This window comes from Salarias fasciatus, chromosome 7 (genome assembly GCF_902148845.1).
Source record: "Salarias fasciatus chromosome 7, fSalaFa1.1, whole genome shotgun sequence".
Lineage (NCBI taxonomy): Eukaryota > Metazoa > Chordata > Actinopteri > Blenniiformes > Blenniidae > Salarias > Salarias fasciatus.
The window spans coordinates 18,694,200-18,716,563 of NC_043751.1; the positions used below are offsets into that span (position 1 = coordinate 18,694,200).

The 22,364-nt window shown below is 41.3% G+C and overlaps 1 protein-coding gene across 1 annotated transcript; it reads left to right on the plus strand.

Annotated features, from left to right (window-relative positions):
* The first annotated feature begins 722 nt into the window (after window positions 1–722).
* gnrhr4 (gonadotropin releasing hormone receptor 4) lies at window positions 723–15,446 on the plus strand. Its single transcript, XM_030095889.1, has 3 exons — window positions 723–1,238; window positions 14,684–14,888; window positions 14,983–15,446. The coding sequence occupies exons 1-3, from the start codon at window positions 723–725 to the stop codon at window positions 15,444–15,446; spliced, it is 1,185 nt and encodes a 394-aa protein (XP_029951749.1).
* Window positions 15,447–22,364: the final 6,918 nt, after the last annotated feature.

Consider the following 22,364-nt stretch of genomic DNA (forward strand, 5'->3'; position numbering starts at 1 on the left):
CTTTGTTCAAATTTGATTTAAAAATAATGTGACGCTGCGGAGGCGTGGCCATCAGAATGTGTGTGTGTGTGAGTGTTTCAGAGCAGCTCACCTGGAGAGGACCCCCGTGGATGATGAATGGATCAAACCGAGCCGTGCTGCTGGAGCGGACTGTCACTGAGCGCGCAGCGCGGCAGAGAAACGCGCGCTGAAGCAACAGCTGCAGAAACACTGAGCCAGGCGCGCACCGTTCTCACACTCATCCAGGTAAGATCACTTTCTGCACCTTCAAATCCACTTTATATTGTTTTTTTTTTCTTTTCCGCCTCCTGATTTCTTGTTGGAAGGCAACAGGAATCATGAAAGAATCTGGAATAAGTCGAAGAATTTTGCCAGAAGTTCAATTAAACGGTGAAATTCTTCCTGACGCGCACAGTTCAGTGACCATTTCTCTCCGATTGTCTGACAATGTGGATCGTTTATTAGAAAATTAGTTGTTTCTTGCAAGAAACAGAGTAGATACCTTTTTTTTTTCTTGAGGTCTGTATTTAATTATAGGATCGGGTGGTTTCGGGTCTTTCTTGTCTGCTGCGTGTATTTTTGTGCCAAAGATAATCTGATTATTACACTGTGTGTTTAATCACTTTCCACAGTTTTCATTCCAGTTGGAGACGCCGATGGGGAGAAAAAGCTCAATCTAAGTGGAGCCCGGACTCTTGCAGGCAACCTGCCGGCGTCTCATCATGTTCCCCCAGCTGACGGATCCCGCCGCGAACGAGAGCTGCCAGGACTCCGGCGCGGCGTGCAACAGGAGCGCCGGCGGAGACGCGCTCGAGCTGCCCACCTTCTCCACGGCGGCCAAAGTCCGAGTGATCATCACCTTCACCCTGTGCGCGGTGTCGGCCGTGTGCAACCTGGCGGTGCTGTGGGCGGCCAGCAACGGCGGGAAGCGCAAGTCTCACGTGCGGATCCTCATCATGAACCTGACCGTGGCGGACCTGCTGGTGACCTTCATCGTGATGCCGGTGGACGCGGTGTGGAACATCACGGTGCAGTGGCAGGCCGGGGACGTCGCCTGCAGGCTGCTGATGTTCATGAAGCTGGTGGCGATGTACTCGTGCGCCTTCGTGACGGTGGTCATCAGCCTGGACAGGCAGTCGGCCATCCTGAATCCCCTGGGCATCAGCGAGGCCAAGAGGAAGAGCAAAATCATGTTGACTGTCGCCTGGACCATGAGTGTCATCCTGTCGCTCCCCCAGGTGAGCTGAAGCATGTGCCTCTCTCAGGTTATCTGCACAACCACAGAGCTTTTTTTCTGTCCTATGTGCACCAATCACAAGAAATTAAACCGTGTTCCATAAAAGTTTTATTTCACCTTTACAGTGCAATCATAAAACACAACTTTGCACACTGACTGACAGCAGCTTGTAGCTTGCAGTGATAATAATGCTCGTCTGAATTGGGTAGCTCTCCATCAAATCCAGTGTCAATCCTCAACAGATGCAACACATATACATAAATTAATCATTCAAAGTGCTCGACACAAAACAACACAGGATTGTTTCACTCCCAATCATAAATTACTTAAAAGAAAACATCAAGAAAAAGTCAAACTAATTTTTGCACCCTCTGTAATAAGCAGGGGAAGTATAGTGATTAGTTAAGTTTATCAATGTTTATCAGAGCAGAAGTCATGTGGCTTTCTTCATTAAAACAATGGAACAGAACCATGCTTCTATACAGTGGAGGGAAATTATCCATCCATCTCTGATTCATTTAAATTTAATCCTCAAGACTATAATCAGTTTAAGAAGCTTTCCATAATCGCAGCTGTCTGAATTATGTATTACTCATCTTCATATTTGCCATCTGTTCAGAAATGACAAGATTTATCTATAGAAGTCTCTACCTTTTATTCAATTTCGCAGAAAACCTTCATAAACTGTTCTTTTTTTTAAAGAACTTGTTAAAATTAGCAGAAATATGAGATGAAGGTTATTCCAAATCATCCATTATGTCTGTAACAATGAAACACTTTAAAAGCAATTTTCCCATAATCGCTGTAGACTGCAAAAGGTTCGCTGAGTCCTTGGTATTGTTTCCTAATATGCTTGTAAAATACATGCAGCACATACCAGCTGTAACAGATACTCTTTTTGTCCATATTGTTCAGCAAAACAATCCACCTCTTGTGTTCAAAATGCTTCACGTACCAAAATTATGAACAAATTTGTTGAAAAGTTACTATACGCTGGTTTGCGTGAGGGTGGCACATGGGTAAGGTCATTGATCGATGAACAATATTCAGTTATTACAGTACTTGAGTTGAAGGCATCAACTCATAAGAGCCAGATTGGATTTCTGAGCCTTAACAACACCTTATTGACTGTCAGATAACAGGTTACCCAACAGTCAATATCCTTCCGTTTGAGATTGTCAAGAATCACACACTCACAGTGTCTGGATGTGATGTGAACAACAAAGTCACAGCAGGGGCTCCTGGGAGCGGATGGGAAAACAAAATACTGAGGATGAAACGGGGATGCATTAGAGGCAACAGAAGTGAGCTGTGACAGGAAATTCAGTGGTTCAGATCTGGAGATCAGGAAGAGAGAAATAAAAGCCACTGTCTGCCCCCATCCCATTAACCCAACCCAAGACCCCTATGCTCTCATCTCCTCCTTCCCGAGTCACTGCAGAGCAGCAGCTCACCTGTTTATTCCTGGCATGTGTAGCTTATTGGTACCATGAGAGAAATCATCTTCCACTGGGGATTGATAACTTTACTTTTAGACCATTTCAGAGAGTCAGTTGTTGGTTGAATAACGTTGTCGTGATTGTTTTTTTTTTTTTATACGAGAACTTGATAGTATCAATCCTACTTTTTACAATCTGAAAGTATTAAAGTACGAGTGTTTTTATTATCCCCATCAGTTCTTATGTCTAAGCCTTGTCAAGCAGCAGCATTGCTGTCAGAATACAAAACGGTATTTGTGTTAGTTTACAGTGTGATTTTGCACACATTATACCAACACTTTGATGTTCAATCTGTGGAGGATTTCTAGAACCCCGGCAAAACACACACACACACACACACACACACACACACACACACACACAACAGAGCAATTTATGTAAACTGGAGAGGCAAGACACACGCAAGATTTCTAAAGGTTCAAAGAAACTGACACGTGCAGGGGAGCAGAGGAAAATGAATGAATGTGATGTGAAACAGAACAGGTGGGATCACAGTTTACCCACTGCTTCTAGTCAAAGCATCTGTCAGCACAAAAAAGCTAAACCAAGTGTGACTTTAATATTATGTACAGTGTTCCTTATAACTACCGAAATTAATTTTCTTTTTGCTATTGTATTTTGAAGGGGTTTGCAATTTTAAAGGATCTGAGCCTTTTTGTGCTGTTTGTGGTCTGAGAGGCATCAAAAATTTCGGTAACACTTTACTTGAAGCCCCTCTTTATAACACATTATAAGTAGTTATAAACACTAATACATGATCACAATGCTTTATAACTCACTATACAGCAGTATACAGCATAGGATTAAGGTTAGGGTTAGGGTTAGGGTTAGGGTTTGGTCCTGGCATTGTGATCATCTATGAATGTTTATAACTACAGCTACACATGTTATAATGGCATTATAATGCTTTATGAATGTACTTATAATGTGTTATGCAGGGGGGCTTCAAGTAAAGTGTTACCAAAATTTCTCTTCCAACAGTGAGTCACAGTCACTAACCTCTCATTGAATTCCAGCTATGGCTTCCATCACACATTGCGGACATAGCCTCCCGATCACATGGGTACATGTCTTCGGGTTTGTGGCACAGAATGATTCCTGCACCTCTGTTGCCATCTGCTCAGAGTCAGTGAGATCAGAATGTGACCCCACTGCTGTTTGGCATGCGTCCTCATTATTTTCAACGCCACAGTGCATCACAAGTGATGCTGCCGCCCTCATGACAGCCAGGCTGCTTTACATATGATGCGGCTGGATGTTGACTTTTCCACTCTCAGGGTCTGATCCCTGAAGGGTGGGGCGACTGATGGAGTGCACGAGTGTCTTTGAGGAGATCATGTGTGACGTGTGCTGTAGCGAACACCTGTCCGTTGTGTACCCTGTAATCACCCACAGTTTGCTGGGATCTAATCCAGGTCCGACCTTGAACAGGATAAAGTGGGATTGCAAAGGAAGGGATGGATAGGTATGATTATTGTTCTTGTAAAGTAGCTTCAATCACTGGAAAAGACATTTCCCCCCAGAGGAGGTTTTAGATCCCTGTCAATGGAATTTGCGCACTGAATATAGAGAATGATTCATTGCATTATTAGAGTTACGCTGTTCGTGACAAGTTTCTTAAATTTTCATGTCATGGATTCATGAACATGCTGGGAAACTTGCTATAAGACTGGGTTTGGGCTTTGCTGCCACCTTAATGATGCTCAGCTGGACTGAATTGGAATGATCGGGTGAAACTCAGGATCATGTTCTATGAAGCAGCGATGAGTTTTGTTTGTCCACATGTCTGCACATCATTGTGCATTTCTTACTTTAAGTTTTTGATTGTTTCTCTTTATAACAGATATGAACTGGTTCAGATTTTTTCAGGGATGATGCTGCTGTTGTTGTATTGACAGCTGGCTCAGTGTGTGTGTGTGTGTGTATATGTGATACATGCATACGGATATGCTTTTACTTTCGTACCTTTCTGCAAGTAATTTTTAATGCAGAATAGCTTATTTTGACTTTCATATATGGATATTGTCTTGATTGAAGTGGAGCTGCAGAATATCTCAGTTTTGCCAGTGGGCGTTTTAAAGCGACCTCTCATTTCTGTGTGCAGAAAGCCAGGGTATTTGTTTTTCTTTTTTTTGCTTTGTCTCAGATGAACACAGATTTTCTCAGTTCATTTCTGCTCCTAGAATTTAGACTGAAAATGAGACATTTCTGCCTCTGTAATTATAATACACACATAAATGCAGAAGCAGTTAGAGGTTCTTTGTGACTGAATAGGATGAGTGAACGGATGCTCATGATGATATTATGTAAAGTTTCACACAAAAGACTCTTGAACTGTGTTCTTTATAAATGTGAGTCTTATTGAGAGACACCACTTTGTACTTCATGCTGAATGCCTGACTCTCTGTGGAAGCTCCGTGGTTGCCTTTTTATCACAACATGCAGAATCTTTTCGTCACCTTGAACTACATCAATAAACATGTCTGTACATTGTGCACGGAAAGCACCACGCAATTTCTAACCGCTTAGTCACATGCACAACAAGCATTCTAAATTGATCTCAGCTTTGTGCATTCGTTGCTATCAGAACCACGACAGTGACCACTGATGCAACATGGGATGTTGTAAGTACAAGAACTTCAAAGCATGTGTATTTCATGGAGTGCCACAGAAAGCTGAAATGCTTCCCCCTGTGAATTTGATGGATGTATGAATGTCTAAAGCACTCTGAAAGAAAGCAAATGTCTGCGTGGTCAGTCACTTCTGTGACTCCGTATGCTCCCTCTTATGATGTAAATGAAGGGTTTTTTTTAATCTTGATTAAAGGATAAATGTTTTCCCGTTTCTTTTTTTGCCTTTCATTGATCATTATTGATTGAGTGACTTCCAGTTTAGAGAGATAAAGGTATGTAATGTGGTAAATAATGTACCTGTAGGTGCCACTTAAAGGTTTAATACAACATTTTCTCGAAAAGACGAAGCCCCACGTCTGTTACTCACTTTTTGAACAACGCGCATGCGCCAGACCATCCGCCCGGCTGTCCTGCTTCTCCCAGAAAACGCGGAAGTGTACGAGCGCGATTTCCTCTTCTCCGGCGTGCACGGCTCTGTACAGTTTCTGCGATCCGCCTCGCTCATAAATAAAGCTTTTTTTTTCCGAAACAGTTACAGTTTCATTATGTCAGACTCGCCATCGGTAAGTACGAGCTCAGAAGCTCACCGGCTACATAAACACTCTGAATACGCATGCGCAAAAGGGAGAAGCTGATTGGGCGCAAGCACGGAGAACCGCCTTACGAAAGCAGCTCGTCAGAATGATTGACAAACAGACCCACCAATTATTTAGGTGATCCACCCGGAAATCAAAATGTTGTATTACACCTTTAATGGTAAACCTTCACTGTCTTTGGGTAATAGCAGGGCTGCAATGTTTCAATTGTACCGACAGAAAATCAATACCGCAAGCTCTAAATCCACAGGACAGCAACTTCCCCTTCTTTTCCAGCTCTAGACACTCACTCGTGCACCCCTACCATCTGTCCCCCCTAAACAAGGGTTGTTAGGAACCAATGGGCCATTTTCACAGCTCCACTACTTCCTGAAGTTAACTGTGCACATTCATTTCCTGTCTTGTATTATTGGCCAAAATGATTAATCCAGGTGTGTCTTGTTGCAGCAGTCTAAACCAGACACACCTGGATTAATCAGTTTGGCCAATAATGCAAGACAGGAAATGAATGTGCACAGTTATTTTCAGGAAGTAGTGAAGCTGTGAAAATACCCCATTAACTAATAAATCCAAAATATTTGACTTCCACAGGGCATGAAAATGCACATGTGAAAGTCTTGCATGCACATAAAACTACATAGTAAAGAATCACCCCAGAAATATCATGCATGCCGTTATTCCAGTTACACAAGGATTTCATTTGAAATTAGTAGTTCCATTTGCATGGCGATTTAATTAGTTGTCAGATGGACACCAATAGCAATGCAGCTCAGTCCCTCCATCCATTCAAGAATGAAAACAAGCACAAACAGCCTTACTTGTGTTTGTGTTCGCTCATATTAACTTCTAAACCGATGGCTTATTTGACTGCAGTCAGATTCCTAAAGTGTTAACATGAGTGTCATTAAACCTACACAACGAGCAGGTAAATTAATGCTGCTTCGTCTGACTTGACAGTCATGTAACTACTGAGGTTGTCTGTCTTTGGAATGTCTGTTTTATCACATTCAGTGTTTGTGTTACATTGAAATATGCTGATAAACATGAAAAGACATGCTCAAATCATGGTTCAGAGAATGTATTGTAAAACAGAGATTTAATGAATTCCGAAAAGCCATTGGCCACAATTGATATTTGGATGATATTATTGATCTGTGAGAAATATGTTACTCAATGACGCAGGTTGATTTTTTTTTCTTTTTTTTTAACTTACATCACACATTTGAGTCACACACACATTGTGCTTGTCTGTCACTTTCCACACAAGGCTTCATCAGGTCATCAAAGTCAAAGTCTGCCACACGGCAGAAACTCAGTGCATGCAGGCAGTAAATATAGTCAAAGGCATCCGCTGAAGTTCGCAGCAGGTGTCAGAGCGGGAGGGGGGCAATGTGTGGGTAGTGGTACCCCTTTCTGTGCATGCAATTATCAGACCACTTAAATGCTCCAATAAGCCCTGATTCATTTGAAGAATTGGAATTAGAAACTCCGAATATGTTCAGGACAAGGTCCCCATCAGCAGGATTTAAAAAGTTGACCGTCCACTTTGAAGTGTGACAACTAATGCATCTCCAAGTCACAGTTTGCTTTGTTTTCTGTGTGTGTGTGTGTGTGTGTGTGTGTGTGTGTGTGTGTGTGTGTGTGTGTGTGTGTGTGACTAAAATGCGTCAAACGCATTTTAGTTCAGAGGCCACATACAGTACATTTTTATTTGTAGTTCTCTGGACTGCTAAAATAGTGCCATAATAACCTTTCAATTGAAACTTTTTTATTATTTTTTTTTTTTCAAGTTGTGGCCTCGAGTATATGTGATGATAATATCTATATTTTAGCAAAAAAACAATTACTCCCCAAAATTACAACTGTATTGAGATAAAGCCAATTTTAATTCTACCTTCTGACACGAACCACAGATAAATGTTGGAAAAAAAAAAAAAAAACCTCTCAAAAAGCTGTTGTGTTGTGCATGTATTTACAAACTCACTCTGACAGCATGGCTCTAAGGCTCTTGCCAGTTTGGATTATCGCAGCGAGGTAGATACCTTTCATGGCAGCATCACTGATGTCTCAGTGTTGAGTCTCAGTTTTGAGTCAATGCTTGAAATTTTCAGTTTGCTCGGAAATTTGGCAAACTGGACCTCTTTCAGGCTGGTTTTGGCCCGGAGGCCTTATTTTAGACACCACAGCTGTACAGTCACCTATTTGGAGTCCTCCAAACTGTGATTATAGCTTTTAATAAATGTACTGTATCACTTACAGTGTGTGTTGTTTGACACCTGCTGCCACGTCGCTAATTCAGTAAATAAGAAAAGCAATGTTTCCTGTACGATGCGCGTACCTTCAGAAAAAAAACTGAAGAAACACAATCAAATCAAGCAGTTGCTCTGGTAACCTCTATTTCCAAGGGAAAGCGAGATGTAGAAGTGGCTGTATTGGGTTCTGTTGCTGTTGTTGGAGAGAATTGTGTTTCTATTTTTGTCCATGTTTTTAATCACCTTCAAAGAAGATAACTTTCTAATTAAGTTTTATGATCATTGACAAATGATTTGAAAGAATGCCTCCATCAGTAATGCTCTTCTTGATGTAATTACCCTGATAAAGGTTAGATCCGAATTGCCAAAGTCTTTTAAGGAACAGTAGCTGAAATAGTTGTAAGCTAGTGCCAGAGTATTTCTGTTCTCTGAACTTCAAAATAAACCCCCAGGAGAAGAAAACCTGACAGGCCGCAGCTCGTGTCAGGAAAGGAAGAGGAGGCCGAGGGGAAATGAACACAGGCTCTCCAAAATTGGACATTGGTGGTTTGGAAAAATGCTCTTTGAATTTCCACAGATGATAGGGTTAAAGTTGAGTGTAAATAACAGGAAAGTGTCCTTTCTGCTGTGAAGCAGAGAAGCGAGGCTGATGCCGGTGGTGTAATGTGTGGGTGTATTCTTGGATGGCTCTGGGTCTCTTAGCCTTAAATGGACATCCTTCACACCCTTCAGTGTTGTGGCTCATGTCCACGCATCTATCAATGCATAACCAGTTTCAGCCGGGGTGAAGGTTATATATCCTCCAAGCAGCGGCCGTCGCCTCAGAGTGGCTTCTTAAACACAACTGTTATTGACAGCTGAGGCGACATAGTTATGAGGTTTCGATCCACGGGAACACCTCAGGGATATGAAAGAATGAAAGATCCACATCATGAATTGGCGACTCACAAATTTGCTCTAGCTCTTGGGTCAGTATTGACCAATGTCTCTCCGGCGCCTTTTTGAATCTATGTCATGGAGAATCAATGCGGCTCTGTAGGCAGTAGTGGAGACGCTAGGGTTCGCTTTGACTCAAGAGTATATATATCGAGAAGCAAGAAATGATTTTCATTGCATTAGATGTTACCAGTGATAACTGGATCAAGCATGCTGCAGACACCGTGGACAGACAGACTGTCAGGCCTGTCTGTCTCTGTCTCTCTCTCCCAGTTCCCAGTGTGCCCTAGTCTGCGACCCGTTCCTGTGGTCACCCAGTCTACCTGTCCTCTGTCTGCGTTCCTCCCTGCATTCCAGTCTGTGTGTGTTTGTGGTGTTGTTGCAAATGACTCACATAGCAACACTTAAGTGTCTCAAAACAACATGCATCGTCCTCAAGCCTGACGAAAGCAGTTCAAAAGTCTTCTGTCCTGATATGAAGGCACTGCAGAGCTTGGTTGATTGCAGGACTTCCTGTCAGAGGCCAGCAGCCTGAACTGTCCGGGATATGGACATGTCCCGTCTCTGATGACGCTTTCTGCTCGTGACAGACAGCGTTTGGCGCCCATGCCCTTGACGGAGGGAAGAGAAGTCCCAATAATCTGCTCTGCAGTTTAATACTGATCATCAATCCCATGTACGGTGTTGGTGTGGCAGACTGACACGGCCAATACCCAGCTGACCCAGATCTCACCAGGGGCGTGGAGGCACTGTCACATCTCACTGTCGATGTTCTGATGGTACTGAGAATCAGTAAACTGTCGATTGTTTGTGGAACAAAGGAGCCTGTTTTATTAAGGCTGTCTGCTGCTGATGTGCAAGGACTTGTTTCTCATACTGCTTCGTGGATATTTTGTATGTCGCATATACTGCAGAAGCATCTGGAATTTACCCCATGTCGGACAAATAGATGATATTTATTGGAATTTTACTCTCACTGAGTCAATGGTGGATCTTTAAAGAATTTTATTTGGTATTTTTTGGTCAGAGTTGATGGTGACGTAGCTTTAGTCATGATTCTGAGGAGAGAAATTCTGCCCCAGCTAAAACATAAAGTTATTTCAATCATCTCTCGTTTAGGTTAGGTCTCCCTCAGGTCAAAATATATCTGAAAAGGATTTAGATCTAATGTCAAGAAATTTTACAGGAGGAAAAATAAACTACTAGGTGCGGCTTCTCACTAAAGTACGTCAGAATTCTTTCTCTGCGGGCTTCAGGTTGCTCACTTCAATGATGAGAAATATTATAGTCTAATTGTTTTTCTGTCTGGTTTCTGTTTCTTCTGCTTCTAATTTGTGTGTGGAAAATATCAAATTTGACCTTGTCATTCATTTAATTAATGTCGTATTCTCAGAAGACGTAAGCTAAAGCAATACTTTAGAAAGCCAAAATTTAACAGCATATTGGTTCTCTTAAAAAAAAAAAAGCAATATCATACACATCAGGCTTCAATTTGTTTCACTAAACAAACTCCCACATCTCTCAGGGTGCAGGCAGGACAGGGTTGCAACTCCTCATTGCTTTGAGGATGACACATGGGGCAGATCAACGAGACGGGACATGATTGGACAATCAGGTAGGCACAGGAGGTGAGGCTGAAAACAGCAGGTGAAGCACATCAGACTAACAATACTGGGGACCAGGGAGGGACACGGACAGCAGGAGGGTGCAGAACCAAACACAGGAAGCTAAATAATGGTCTCAGCCACAGAAAGAAAGGTTGCCAAGTTTACTTGATATTTGGCGATGGGAACCTTTTAACGAAAATCTAAGTTTTTCAAGGCTCATATTAAAAAGCACCTCCTCAAAATGGTCATGAGAAGGGGAATGGGGGAACCTCCACTCAAGAAGGATGAGCCTACGAGCCAATAAAGCGGTAAAGGCCAGTGCCTGTATGAGGTGGCAACATATTTATACCCTAAGGAATGCTAAAAATAACCGAGAAGGCATTAGGAGGAATGGTTTAGGCCATATGCTCGGCTAAGTGTTGTGAGGATATTTCTCCAGAATGCATTCAGTTGAGGGCAGGCCCAGAACATGTGAGCACGGTTAGCAGGTGATTGTCCACATCTTTTGCAACTATTACTGACAGTTGATTTGGGACAATTTTGCATTGATATAATGTTCTTTATTGAACACCTTACTTACACATGATTTAAGTTTAGAGTCAATAATAAGCTTTTCATGACTTTTTGAAATGTTTTCTATTTATTTATTTATTTTGCAACAACACATTTTGACATGAAAATTAATCGGAGCGGTGTGATTGAAACAGGACAGAGGCTTCTTCCTGGTTTGTCTTGTCTGCAAGTAGTCCAACTGCAAGCGTTTACTTTGAAAGCGTGCGAGTCTCAATGAATTCAGATGTGTCACTGGCTTGTCATTCCTTCAGACATTTCATTCATCTGACACATTCAGCAAGTGCTTCAAGGAGAACATGTTTTGGAGGCGCAACTGTTAAACTGGTAAACAGCATTGACGAAGAGACGCTGCGACTCAGCCAACTGGAAACTTATCGCAAGCATAGCATATTCAGAAAGAACACATCCGTCTATTTTATTTGTCTTTTTCTTCATCATCTTCTTCATTTCACTGCTCCAATCATAATTTGTTTTAATTACTGTATCAGAGAGAACACTTTTGGATGAGCTGTTCTCAGATTTGACTAATCTCACCATTTATTGAAAATTGACTACATTTCTTTATTGTCTCAACAGCCAATCAATTTACACATCTTAGCTCAAAGTCATTTTCCAGTCCAGGGGTTGCTAGTTCAATTCTTCATCTCTCTGTCCTTGTGTCAGTTTCTTGGCCAAGATACTCAACTCCAAGTTTCCAGTTTGATAAGCTGTCAGAATGGTGTGAATGAGTAAATATGGCTTAATGTGTTGAGACTAGGGCTGTCACAATATCAAATTTTCTCTTCACGATTATCATGGGCAAAAAATATCACGATAACGATATTATCAGGATATCAGCAAAAATTTTACTAATAATGGTACAAACATTCAGATTCATCTTTAATTTTATTTTTGTTTGTTTTCTCTCTTTTCCCAGATGAATCACATTCAGAATACCTGTCAAATGAGGTGTTGAAACAATATGAGAACAGTACAGTGTTGCTAAACACTTTTTTCGGGTTAGGATAGAGCGTCTCGCTGTCGTTGTCGGCTGTTCAGTTCACTCGTGACGCTCGCTGACTGGGAGCAACGCGAGGTGGGAGCCGTGCCGCTACCGCTGCTCCTGCTGTGTTTACATGTGAGGGGAGGGGGAGAGAGGGGGGTGCTGCAGGAGGGAGACGAAGCAGGGCGGAAGAACAGTAGCCTCGTAAACCGGCCCCACCCACTCCTCATCCACAATTGGATTTCGGAGCTGGGGTGGGTCTGGGGACAAGCCAATAGAAACTCCGTGCAGTTGGTTACTTCTTTGACTGATAACGCACTTCAGCCAATCAGCGCTTCAAAACAAATACGTCATCAAAATGCGTAAGCTTCTCTAGGAGTTAGCTTTAGCTCTTTAGCTCTAGCTTCTTTTCATGCAAAGACACGCGAAAACATCTTTTTCTGTTAGAAACTCACCAGGCGCAGACTCTTGCTCTTGCTTGATTGTTGTAATACTTGGGATTTTGGCTGTAACTTCACTTATTGCAGCTTTCAGACGATGGTTAAAGTCCGTAATCTCCGCTTTGCTCGGTGATGACGTCACTGAGCATGAGCGGCAACGCTGATTGGCTCGGCCGTTTCATGGCCGAGCCGCACTCTCTTTCTATTGGCTTGTCCCCAGACCCACCCCAGCTTCGAAATCCAATTGTGGATGAGGAGTGGGTGGGGCTGGTTTATGAGGCTAGAAGAACAGGAGCGGATTTTGAAAATACACTTCAACACGTTTCAAGTGGCACTGGATCCTCTTTATGATATTATCATGTGCGCATTTTGAACACGATATTGAAATTTCATTTTTTAATACCACGATTATCGTCAATACCGGTTTACCGCGACAGCCCTAGTTGGGACCAGCAAAAACAGAAAAAAAATATTGTCTTTGTCATTTGGTTTCAGACAGTCTTTTTAAACAAGCATCCAGTATTAATATCAATAGTTATGGAACATTACAAAACACTGGACTTTCATCTACATTGCTTTTTTTTTTTTTTTTTACGCAGTTATGGCTGCTATCAGTAGGAAAACGGGAATTTTCTCTCAAAATTGAATACGCAATCCACTCTACCAGAAGACAGAACATCTCGATTACACTCACTCATTGGGTGCTAAGACTGTTCTTTGATTTTTCTCATCAACACCTTTTCTTGGTGCATTAGTTCTCAAACGGGGAAACAAGAGAACGGGATCCAAGAATGGAGAAACCTGTTCAGCAAAGCCGACCTCTTCGCTCACTTCACCGCCGTGTTCAATCACGTACTAATTACTAATGACGGCAGACGCAACCAGTACGCAAGTGACAGATTGGACATTGTGCAGCAATCAAAACCCTGTTCTCGTTCTGAATGTGAAGGCTGTGGAGACTTTTGATAGACATTATATGGGTAGAAACTACAGGCAGTAATGGGGGACTTTGGCTGACTTGGTGGGGTGCCTTGTATTCCAATCTCAAGGTTCACAGTTTGATCCGTTATCCTGCCCTGTCCATATGTCGAAGTGTTTGGTTGCTCCAAGGGGTTTGCACTAAAAGCCATTTAACTGCAAGGACATTTCCTTTAAGAAAAGGATGAGTCCTTAATGGTTTCCTTCCCCAATGCCCGGTTCCATTGTATGTTTTTCTTGTTAGTTTTTGCCTGGAGTAGTCCCATGTTTCTTGTCCAGCTTGTAGTTGCTTTGTATCTTGAATTCACACATGAGGAATGACATGTTTTCACATGTCATTGTGAGCTATGTGAGCTATTATATTCTGGAAAGAATGGGAAAATAAGCAGAGTGGTGGGGTTTTCTCTTGTTGTTTACATACACAGGTGGTGAGCTGGTGTGCATGTTCTCCTCATGAGAATATCTAAAAGTGGGACAAAAGATCGGCGTCTTTGCCACTTATATGGTATTTAGATAGTAAAACGGGCATTTTTAAAACATCCAAGCATTCCTTGTCATTTGCTGTCCAAAAAGTGATAAACCAACTTAAAAAAAACACTACAATATCTCAATAAAATCAAAATAAATGTGATCTGAAAAAGCGAGAAACCTGAATGTTGGAATTGGGAGTGAGAAGCTTTGCCAGCATAAGAATGCTATAAATGAGCATGGATCAGTCTCATCAATAAATTACAGCACATCTGAAAATTAATGTAACGATGACGGCCTAGCTGAACCTTAAACAACAATGTGATATCGCGAAACATATTTTTTCCATCATTGTTTGAAGAGGCATGAATGAATGATGACATCCATTCAATAGGAGCATCTGTAGATGTTTTTCCCTCTGTGGCTGGAAGATGTTCCTGCAACTTACTGCCTTTTTTCTTTTTTTTATTTTATTTTAACAGATGTTTATATTTCACAACGTGACCATCACGGTCCCGGAGAACTTCACCCAGTGCACCACCCACGGCAGTTTTGTGCAGCGCTGGCAGGAGACACTCTACAACATGTTCACGTTCGTGTGCCTCTTCCTTCTGCCTCTGGCCATCATGATCTTCTGCTACACCCGAATCCTCGTTGAAATCTCCAGCCGCATGGCTCGCAGTAACTGTAAGTCCCCCTTTTGGTTTCGCTCCCAGAAACGTCTGTATTTTGTGGAATCGCGTGCAGTCTTTGACTGACACGGCGCTCTGCTCTCTTCCAGTGCTGTCTCGAGACGTTCATCTCCGTCGATCCCACAACAACATCCCTAAAGCTCGGATGAGAACGCTGAAGATGAGCATCGTCATCGTGACGTCCTTCATCATCTGCTGGACCCCGTACTACCTGCTGGGCCTGTGGTATTGGCTGTTCCCTGAAAAGATGGAGGAGACCGTCTCTCATTCGCTGACTCACATGCTGTTCATCTTCGGTCTCTTCAATGCGTGCTTGGACCCCATCACCTACGGCCTGTTCACCGTCCACCTGCATCAGGGCCTCAGGCGGTGCCGGCAGAGTTCAAACACAAGGACTGAGATGGAAAACAACACGTGCCTCATTCAAATGACTTGCCAGCTGTCCCGCAGGCGGACCGCTTCGGCTTGTCAGACCGCGCACTCGGACGAGCTCAACGACAGCAGCAGCGCAAAGATCGTCCCAAGTTCTGTTTTTCCGGTCAGCAAAATATAGCGGCTGAAAGTATTTCAAAAGCACAGGATTTCTTCAGTCTTTCTCCAGCTACTCGGCCATTTAGACCATTTTTCTTTCAAAAAATTAATCTGTTTACTTTTGTCCCGTTGATTTAAGCAGTGCTCTTGCAGAATCTTGAAGCTTTTGTCTCCCTGGATGCCACTGCTGACATTTTAAAATGACTCTAGGGAAATTTGAGTAGCTGGAATGATCCTGGTGGTGGTCTCAGGCCAGTGGGTCGGAGAGTGCGGCCCTGCATCAAGCCAGAAGAGTAAATAAATCTGATTAAACTGGTTAAAAATGGTCAGGAATTGTCTTGCTGGTGTGGCGTGCTGCATCACTATTCCTGATGACTGGGTTCACGTGGAAACTTTGAATGACTGACAATCAGGGGTGAGTCTCTCTCAAAAGCTGCTGCTAGATTTAGTTTGTAATCTTCTGCTTTTCTTCTGCACATGAACAGAATTTTAAAAATATGAAAACTGTAATAAAACAAGAAGTTGAAAAATGGTGTGACTGTGTTGTGTTTTTGTTACGTCAGGTTTTGCTGCTAGTTTTATGACTTTATAATGCTGTTTTTTTTCTTGCCTTTGATGGAAAAAAAAGTTTTATCGCTATTAATCACCATGTCATATGTGCAATATAAAAATACTGTGATTCAGTTTTATCCCGGCACCAAATGTGATTATGTTCATTATTGACCAAGAGAGCCTTTTTAAACAATGTGATCTCTGTATTGAATGTATCTGCACTGGATGTTTTTGATGTGATATTGACTGTTTGCTTTGTTGGAAATCAATTCAGTGTCCACCGGTCGCATCTCAATCCCGCTGCAGACAGAGCTGTTTGAATTAATGCACACCATACGCCATTCACATGGTTTCTATTTCTGTTAAGTGTTATTCGCCGACTAGTTTGTGACTCACGTTGCGTACTCTGAGCAAGAAGAGACGGTAATTGAAATTTTAATGGCTTCATATGATGTTTTAGCGTCCTTTCATTTCTAAAATTAGTCATTAAAAGCATTTGTTTGCATGATGTTGCTTTTTTTTTCAAATTAGGCTCAGTATAGTATGCTCAATAACTATATACTCTACTTGCAATGTGTTTATTTCTTCAATAACACAAAAACAACAGCAACAAATGGTTGTATATGAGGGGCTTTTATGTTTTCTCTGCATGCATCATTTTTCCGTGGGAAAGAGACAAGAATGAAGGATGAGACATAAACAGCAATGTTATTACTGTGAGATTTTGTAATTTCTCATTTATTGTAAAGATTCGTTCATCTTATTTTTTCTGTAAATGATGTCTCTTAATAAAGAGGATGCATACAACTTCTCCATGTATGGACACTGATCTTATGTTGGACTCGTCCACTCGGTTACATTCTTCAAAATCTGCTTCTTCATTTTATTTTAGAAGTCATTCACCAGAATGTGAAGTGATATAAAATAAGTTATATTTTAATTAGTCAATTATCATATAATATCTCTTTATAAATATATAATATATATGCAATATCTATCAAAAGGTGTACTTCTACACAGTTCAAAGTGGATGATGGAGGCATGGCAGGATGACGAAACACTCTTAGTGTGTTTTCACTCATCACCTCAAACTGGAAGATAAGACTCCATTTGGAAGCTTATGGCTCGTGCAATGAACATAAATCAAAGAAACCTTTTTGTTCCACCCATCTCTACACACCAACACACACATAATATGATCAAAGTAACCAGGATGGAGGAAGAGGAGCCTCTCGTTTCTTCCGGGCTGCACATAGCAGCTAATGGACAACAATCTATACAGTGAAAGATAATTACAGCTTTGCTAGTGACTGGATGTCCGTGGCATTTCAGAGTGTCGCTGGAAATGTACTGTTGGACATTTTGTGTTTGTTTTTAAAATGCTCAGGATGTGGATGACAAAAGAAAAAATCTTGGTAAACAGTTTTTTTCCCAAGATGTTTTGGATTACAGTGCTCCATCTTGGGTTTTGTTTTTTTTGTGTTTTTTTTGATGATTGATGTTCTTGTCCAAATCTACCATTTCATGTCATCTTGGCACGCTCCATCTGGCGGCTGAGATACAACATTAGGAAACCCGGAGAACAACTCAGAACACAGCGCAGTGAGATTATTTCCCTGTGACTGCAGTCGTCTCAAGATCAAGAGCGGAATTTTATCATCAGCACCAGAGATGACTTCCTTTAATCACTGGTTTTGAGGTTTCTCCTCACATATTTACCTCCCGCTCTCCTGCCTTCTGGTATCACTGGAAAAAAAAAAAAAAAACCCTTTAGTTCTCAAATCGTTGTATTTACTCAGTAAATACTGCAGCTGAGGGGATCAGGCAGATCAAGTGAGTAAGACTTGAGAATCGCTGTATAAACAAACTCTCAAGCATTTCTGGGTTTTGACTCGCATCCTGTTCAACTCAAAGTCGGAGTTCACATCAGGATTTTGTCCCCCTCCTGCACTTCTTTTAAAAAATACAATTGATATGATTAGATAATCCTTTACAGCTTTTCAACATTCTTTTAAAAGATAAACACTTCCATTTAATGACATGAGACACTATCAACTCCTCCATTGTTGTTGGATTTTATAGTTCAGTTAATAGTCTCAAGCTGAAATCTTCCCTGTTTCCACATTCAGTAAAGTGTTTTATTCTTGAAGTCACATTTATCATAATGTAGGATAACAATGTGAAAAAGATTGATTAGATTAAGAGCCAAATCTTCACAAAGGACTGAAAGACAAATCGTGTCGAAACATTTAATGCCTCCATCATTCCGTTAATTCTCTTTTTAGGCCAAATGAACCTAATTAATCTTACAAATATAACCTTGGATTGTATGAGGAAAAAAAAAAAAAGAGAAACTACACCAGCAGAAAAAGTGTCAGATCAAAATGTTAATAGATTAATTTAACTGAAAATGAAACATTAATCAAAATCAAACAGTGGTTAGAGTGTTAATAGTGAGGATATCCACGGTTCAAATCTGGGCCATTCTTTCGGGCTTTCTGACACCACAGTGTAGAAACACGGATCTAAGGCTCATAAATGAATTTACTTCTGTAGGAGTGTGTGCGTGCGTGTGTGTATTTGTGTGTTTGCAGTGTGAAAAACTGGCAATCTGTCCGAGGAGACCCTGCTTTCAATCATAGTCAGCTGGGATCGTCTCTACAGCTCCACTGCCCCAGACTGGATAAAGATATCGATCGCAGATGGATGAGTTCAAGCAGAAAGCCTCTGGATGACGTTTGTTTTTTGAAGTTTTATTTTTTAGTCTTTTTGTGTTTTTTCTAGTGTAAAATAAAATCTTGTGACATTACTTACATGCAACAAGTGTTTTGATACATTAACATTAATTGCTGTAAAGTGGCTTTACGGTTGCACATTATTTATTTAGCTACATGTAGCTGTTATCTGGTGTCATCTGATAAAGAAGGCAAATTGAGCTGGGAAATAGACTTTCAGTTCAGCCTGTCACTTGTGTTCAATATTTACTCTGAACTTACAAGGATATCACTTGCAATGATTCAAAGCATATAATCATGAACATGAGAGTGACTGTAATTCGTCTTTTCCGATGCGATGAGACCAATTATAGTCTAGTGCTGCTGTCTCAGATCAGTGTGTGCTTGTTGAATCTGGAATAATCTAACATGATAGCAAGTACACTCACAGTGAGACGTTAGTGGCCCGGCATGTGACACTGCAGAAACTGATATACCATTCATCCTGGCCCGTCAGCCTCAAGAGGGAACCGGTCACAAATAAATTCCCACTCCAGTCCCTGTTTGTAGCTATTTTAAAGAATTCTCAGGAGTGTTTAAATTGTGATGGTGAAGTTTATATCCAAAATCACTAAACCTGTGCCATTTTCCAGGCGTCTGTATCTGCAGAGTTCCTCATTAGCAGTTCGCCTCTGGGCTGTGGACGGAGTCCGTGCTGATCTCCTTTTGTTTTAGCGCAAATAATTGTATTTTATGGAGTATATTTTCTTAAGATTTCTGCATGCAGTACACATCTTAAAACAAAAACCTATGACGGACAGCCTGAAATTTATTTTGAAAGCATGCAGTATGAAATCCTGTCTACCAGTTAGTCTTTTCAAAAATAACGTGTTTTATATTCAGCCACCCGTCAGACAACATGACATCTGCAGACTTCAACCTCACTCTCTGGATCTCATGCTAATGTGGTTTTACAACAAAAGGCTTCTGTCACGGTCCTGCAGTTCATGGCTGATTGTGTTTCCAGGTCGGGCATGTTGTTTGTGTTGCAGTTATAGTTTTCACATCTCTATTAGTGATAATTTTATTCTGCACGTCATGTTCATATGCTGCCAAGTTCGGCTGTTTCTGTATTTGTCAGTTTTTTTAAAGTAAGTCTTATGTGACCTGGTTATGTCTGATTCTTCAAGTTCATATTTTCCAGATCGAGAGTGTTTTTATGTGTGCTTTCTCACCCCTAGCGTCTTGTCGCTCCTGGATTGGCCTGACTCAGAATCATGGGGATGTGAATGCTGGATCAGCTACTGAGAAGGTTTTTTTTTTTTTTTTTAATTATTCTTAATTAATTCCCGGCATGTCAACAAAGATATAGCAAAAAGGCCTGGAAAGACTGTTAGAGTACGGAGATTCTTAACTGCAGTTGCTTTATTTCACCTAATTTTTAAATTGGTACAATCAACTTTCAGGAGTTTACAGCTTGAGCAAACTTCAGGCCTCAAGCCTGAGGAAACTTTATTTCGGAGAACAAAGACTGGAGTATGAGTTTTCTTTTTCAGTCAGTGTAGCTCTTTAGTATGAGGCACACACTTGACTAGCAGACAAGTTTACCCGTCACAGATACCAGTCAATAAAGGAAGTACAAGGGCTGCTGTCTGATTTATTCTGGGTGCCTCAAAGAAACAGGAAGGAAACTTCAAAGCAAAAGAAAATACTGAAGTTCAAATGACCCAAGCAAAAAAAAAAAAAAAAAAATCCTGCTCCAATTTTTCCATGTTTTCTTTTCTATGAGGTGCAAGAAAACAAAAGGCATCGGAAGATGTCTGTGCCATCAGCAACAGGTGATGCTTAAATGTCAAATATCTAGATATTTATATAAAAATAGCGTTTTCCTGTGGAGCAGAGAAAAGAAGCTTCCTCACATGTCACCGCTCACCAGAGATAGTTACATTTAACCACAAATAAGATTCTCTGCATTGAATGAGGATTTCAGTTTGATTTTCAAAACAGAACAAAATCTTTGAAGTAGTTTCTGAAACAGATCAGAAGCCACAATATGAACCACAAAAACAAAACAAAAAACAAAAATCTATATAATGGAGAAATCTCTGTATTGTAATTTACACAACGCTTCTCTACAGACAAATATACACTTTATCTTCATAGTTTCTGCTCGGATTGTGGATGTGATCTGCAGTTTTTTCATTTCTGCGTGCTTCCCGACCGCGTTCTCTGCAGAGCTGTTGTTCCGCTGTGTCCTTAGCAACTGCCTCTTCAGCACCGAGGCTTGGAAGCAGACTAGAGCCAGACAGTCTTTGAGATGAGCTCCAAAAAGATCAATTAATAAATCCCTCTGAGGTCTAGCTGACAGATATTATTTGGAAAATAAAAAGAGGAGTTGTTATTTAATGCACAGAATAGTATTTGTTGAAAACTATTATAAGTTAAAGAGCAAAACTCCGTCCTTGAAGAAGAAAAACATCCAGTTTGTGATGCACATCAACTTTTCCGGGCCGGGGGTCAGAGTGCTTAGCAACCAGCACATGGTATTTTAAAAGGAAGGTGAAAGACACACCCTTTTAATCAGGCTTTTAATTGACCTTTCACATAATTAAATAATTATTTTCATCATTGTTTATGTCATTTTATTCTGTTTCATTACATACATTTACTTAATCTTATATTACTTATTTTGCATCAGTTTTGTATTACATCCTTTTAAGTTTTTAGTTGGTTAATTCTAGTGTTTCCCGAGGACGGATCCTTCACACCGGGAGTCTTATCCGGTTCGTTGCTGGGGGGGGGGGCCTGCGCGCGGGTCCTGCTGCCCTGGTTGGCTGCAGGGGCGTCCCCACCTTGTTGGGGGGTTCCCTTGGTCTGGAAGAATTCACGGATTCACCATGACAACCAGAGAGGCGTCCTCTCCACTGGAACAGGAAGTTCTCATGGAGGCATAAGAAGCTTTACAGTCGTGCGACCCTCCCTGCACCCAGATATCTGTCGTTTCATCATATGACCATGACTCCCCCAGCACCTGCACCCCCCCCCCCCCCCCCCCCCCCCACACACACACACACACACACACACACACTTCTATTAAAAATGACAATCAAAAATAAACCACTGTTTTATTTTCTTTTAATCGTGTTTCTTGGATATTTTTGTGTCACAGAACAAATCTCCATGGTAACTTATGTCAAAACATATCCCACTTTGCCCTATCCTACTTTTGTGCAACTGGATCATGGATTAGTTCATCCAGGATAACCAAGATTTCACAGCTTAATCCCTGATCTTGGTTTTGTTCAATAGGCCCTGCAATGGTGGAAAAGATTGATCAAATAACAGTGAAAATAAGCTGTGGAATGCTGTGCTGTTGATGGGATTACACTCCCACACCTGAGGGGGCACTGTGTGGTTGAAATGAAGTAGAAAGGAGTGAGTGCTTTTGGAGTTGAAGTAACCCGTCTTCTGAATAAAGGTAATGAAAATATTGAAAACATGACAGACACAGATCCTGCTTTTGTGTGTGTGGTGGATAAACCAAACACAGCCATAACGACGGAGCTCTTCCACCAGTCAGATTCATGTGTTCATTCAGACTTCTCCATACCTGTTCTGTGTAATTTGATTTGAGGTTTCCAGATGATTTCCAGCCGTCTGTGCCGATGATCAAC

Coding starts and splice junctions, on each gene's coding strand:
- gnrhr4 (XM_030095889.1), top strand. CDS start 723: ATGTTCCCCCAGCTGACGGATCCCGCCGCGAACGAGAGCTGCCAGGAC. Junction 1,239..14,683: donor TCATCCTGTCGCTCCCCCAG/GTGAGCTGAAGC, acceptor TTATTTTAACAG/ATGTTTATATTTCACAACGT. Junction 14,889..14,982: donor CCGCATGGCTCGCAGTAACT/GTAAGTCCCCCT, acceptor GCTCTCTTCCAG/TGCTGTCTCGAGACGTTCAT.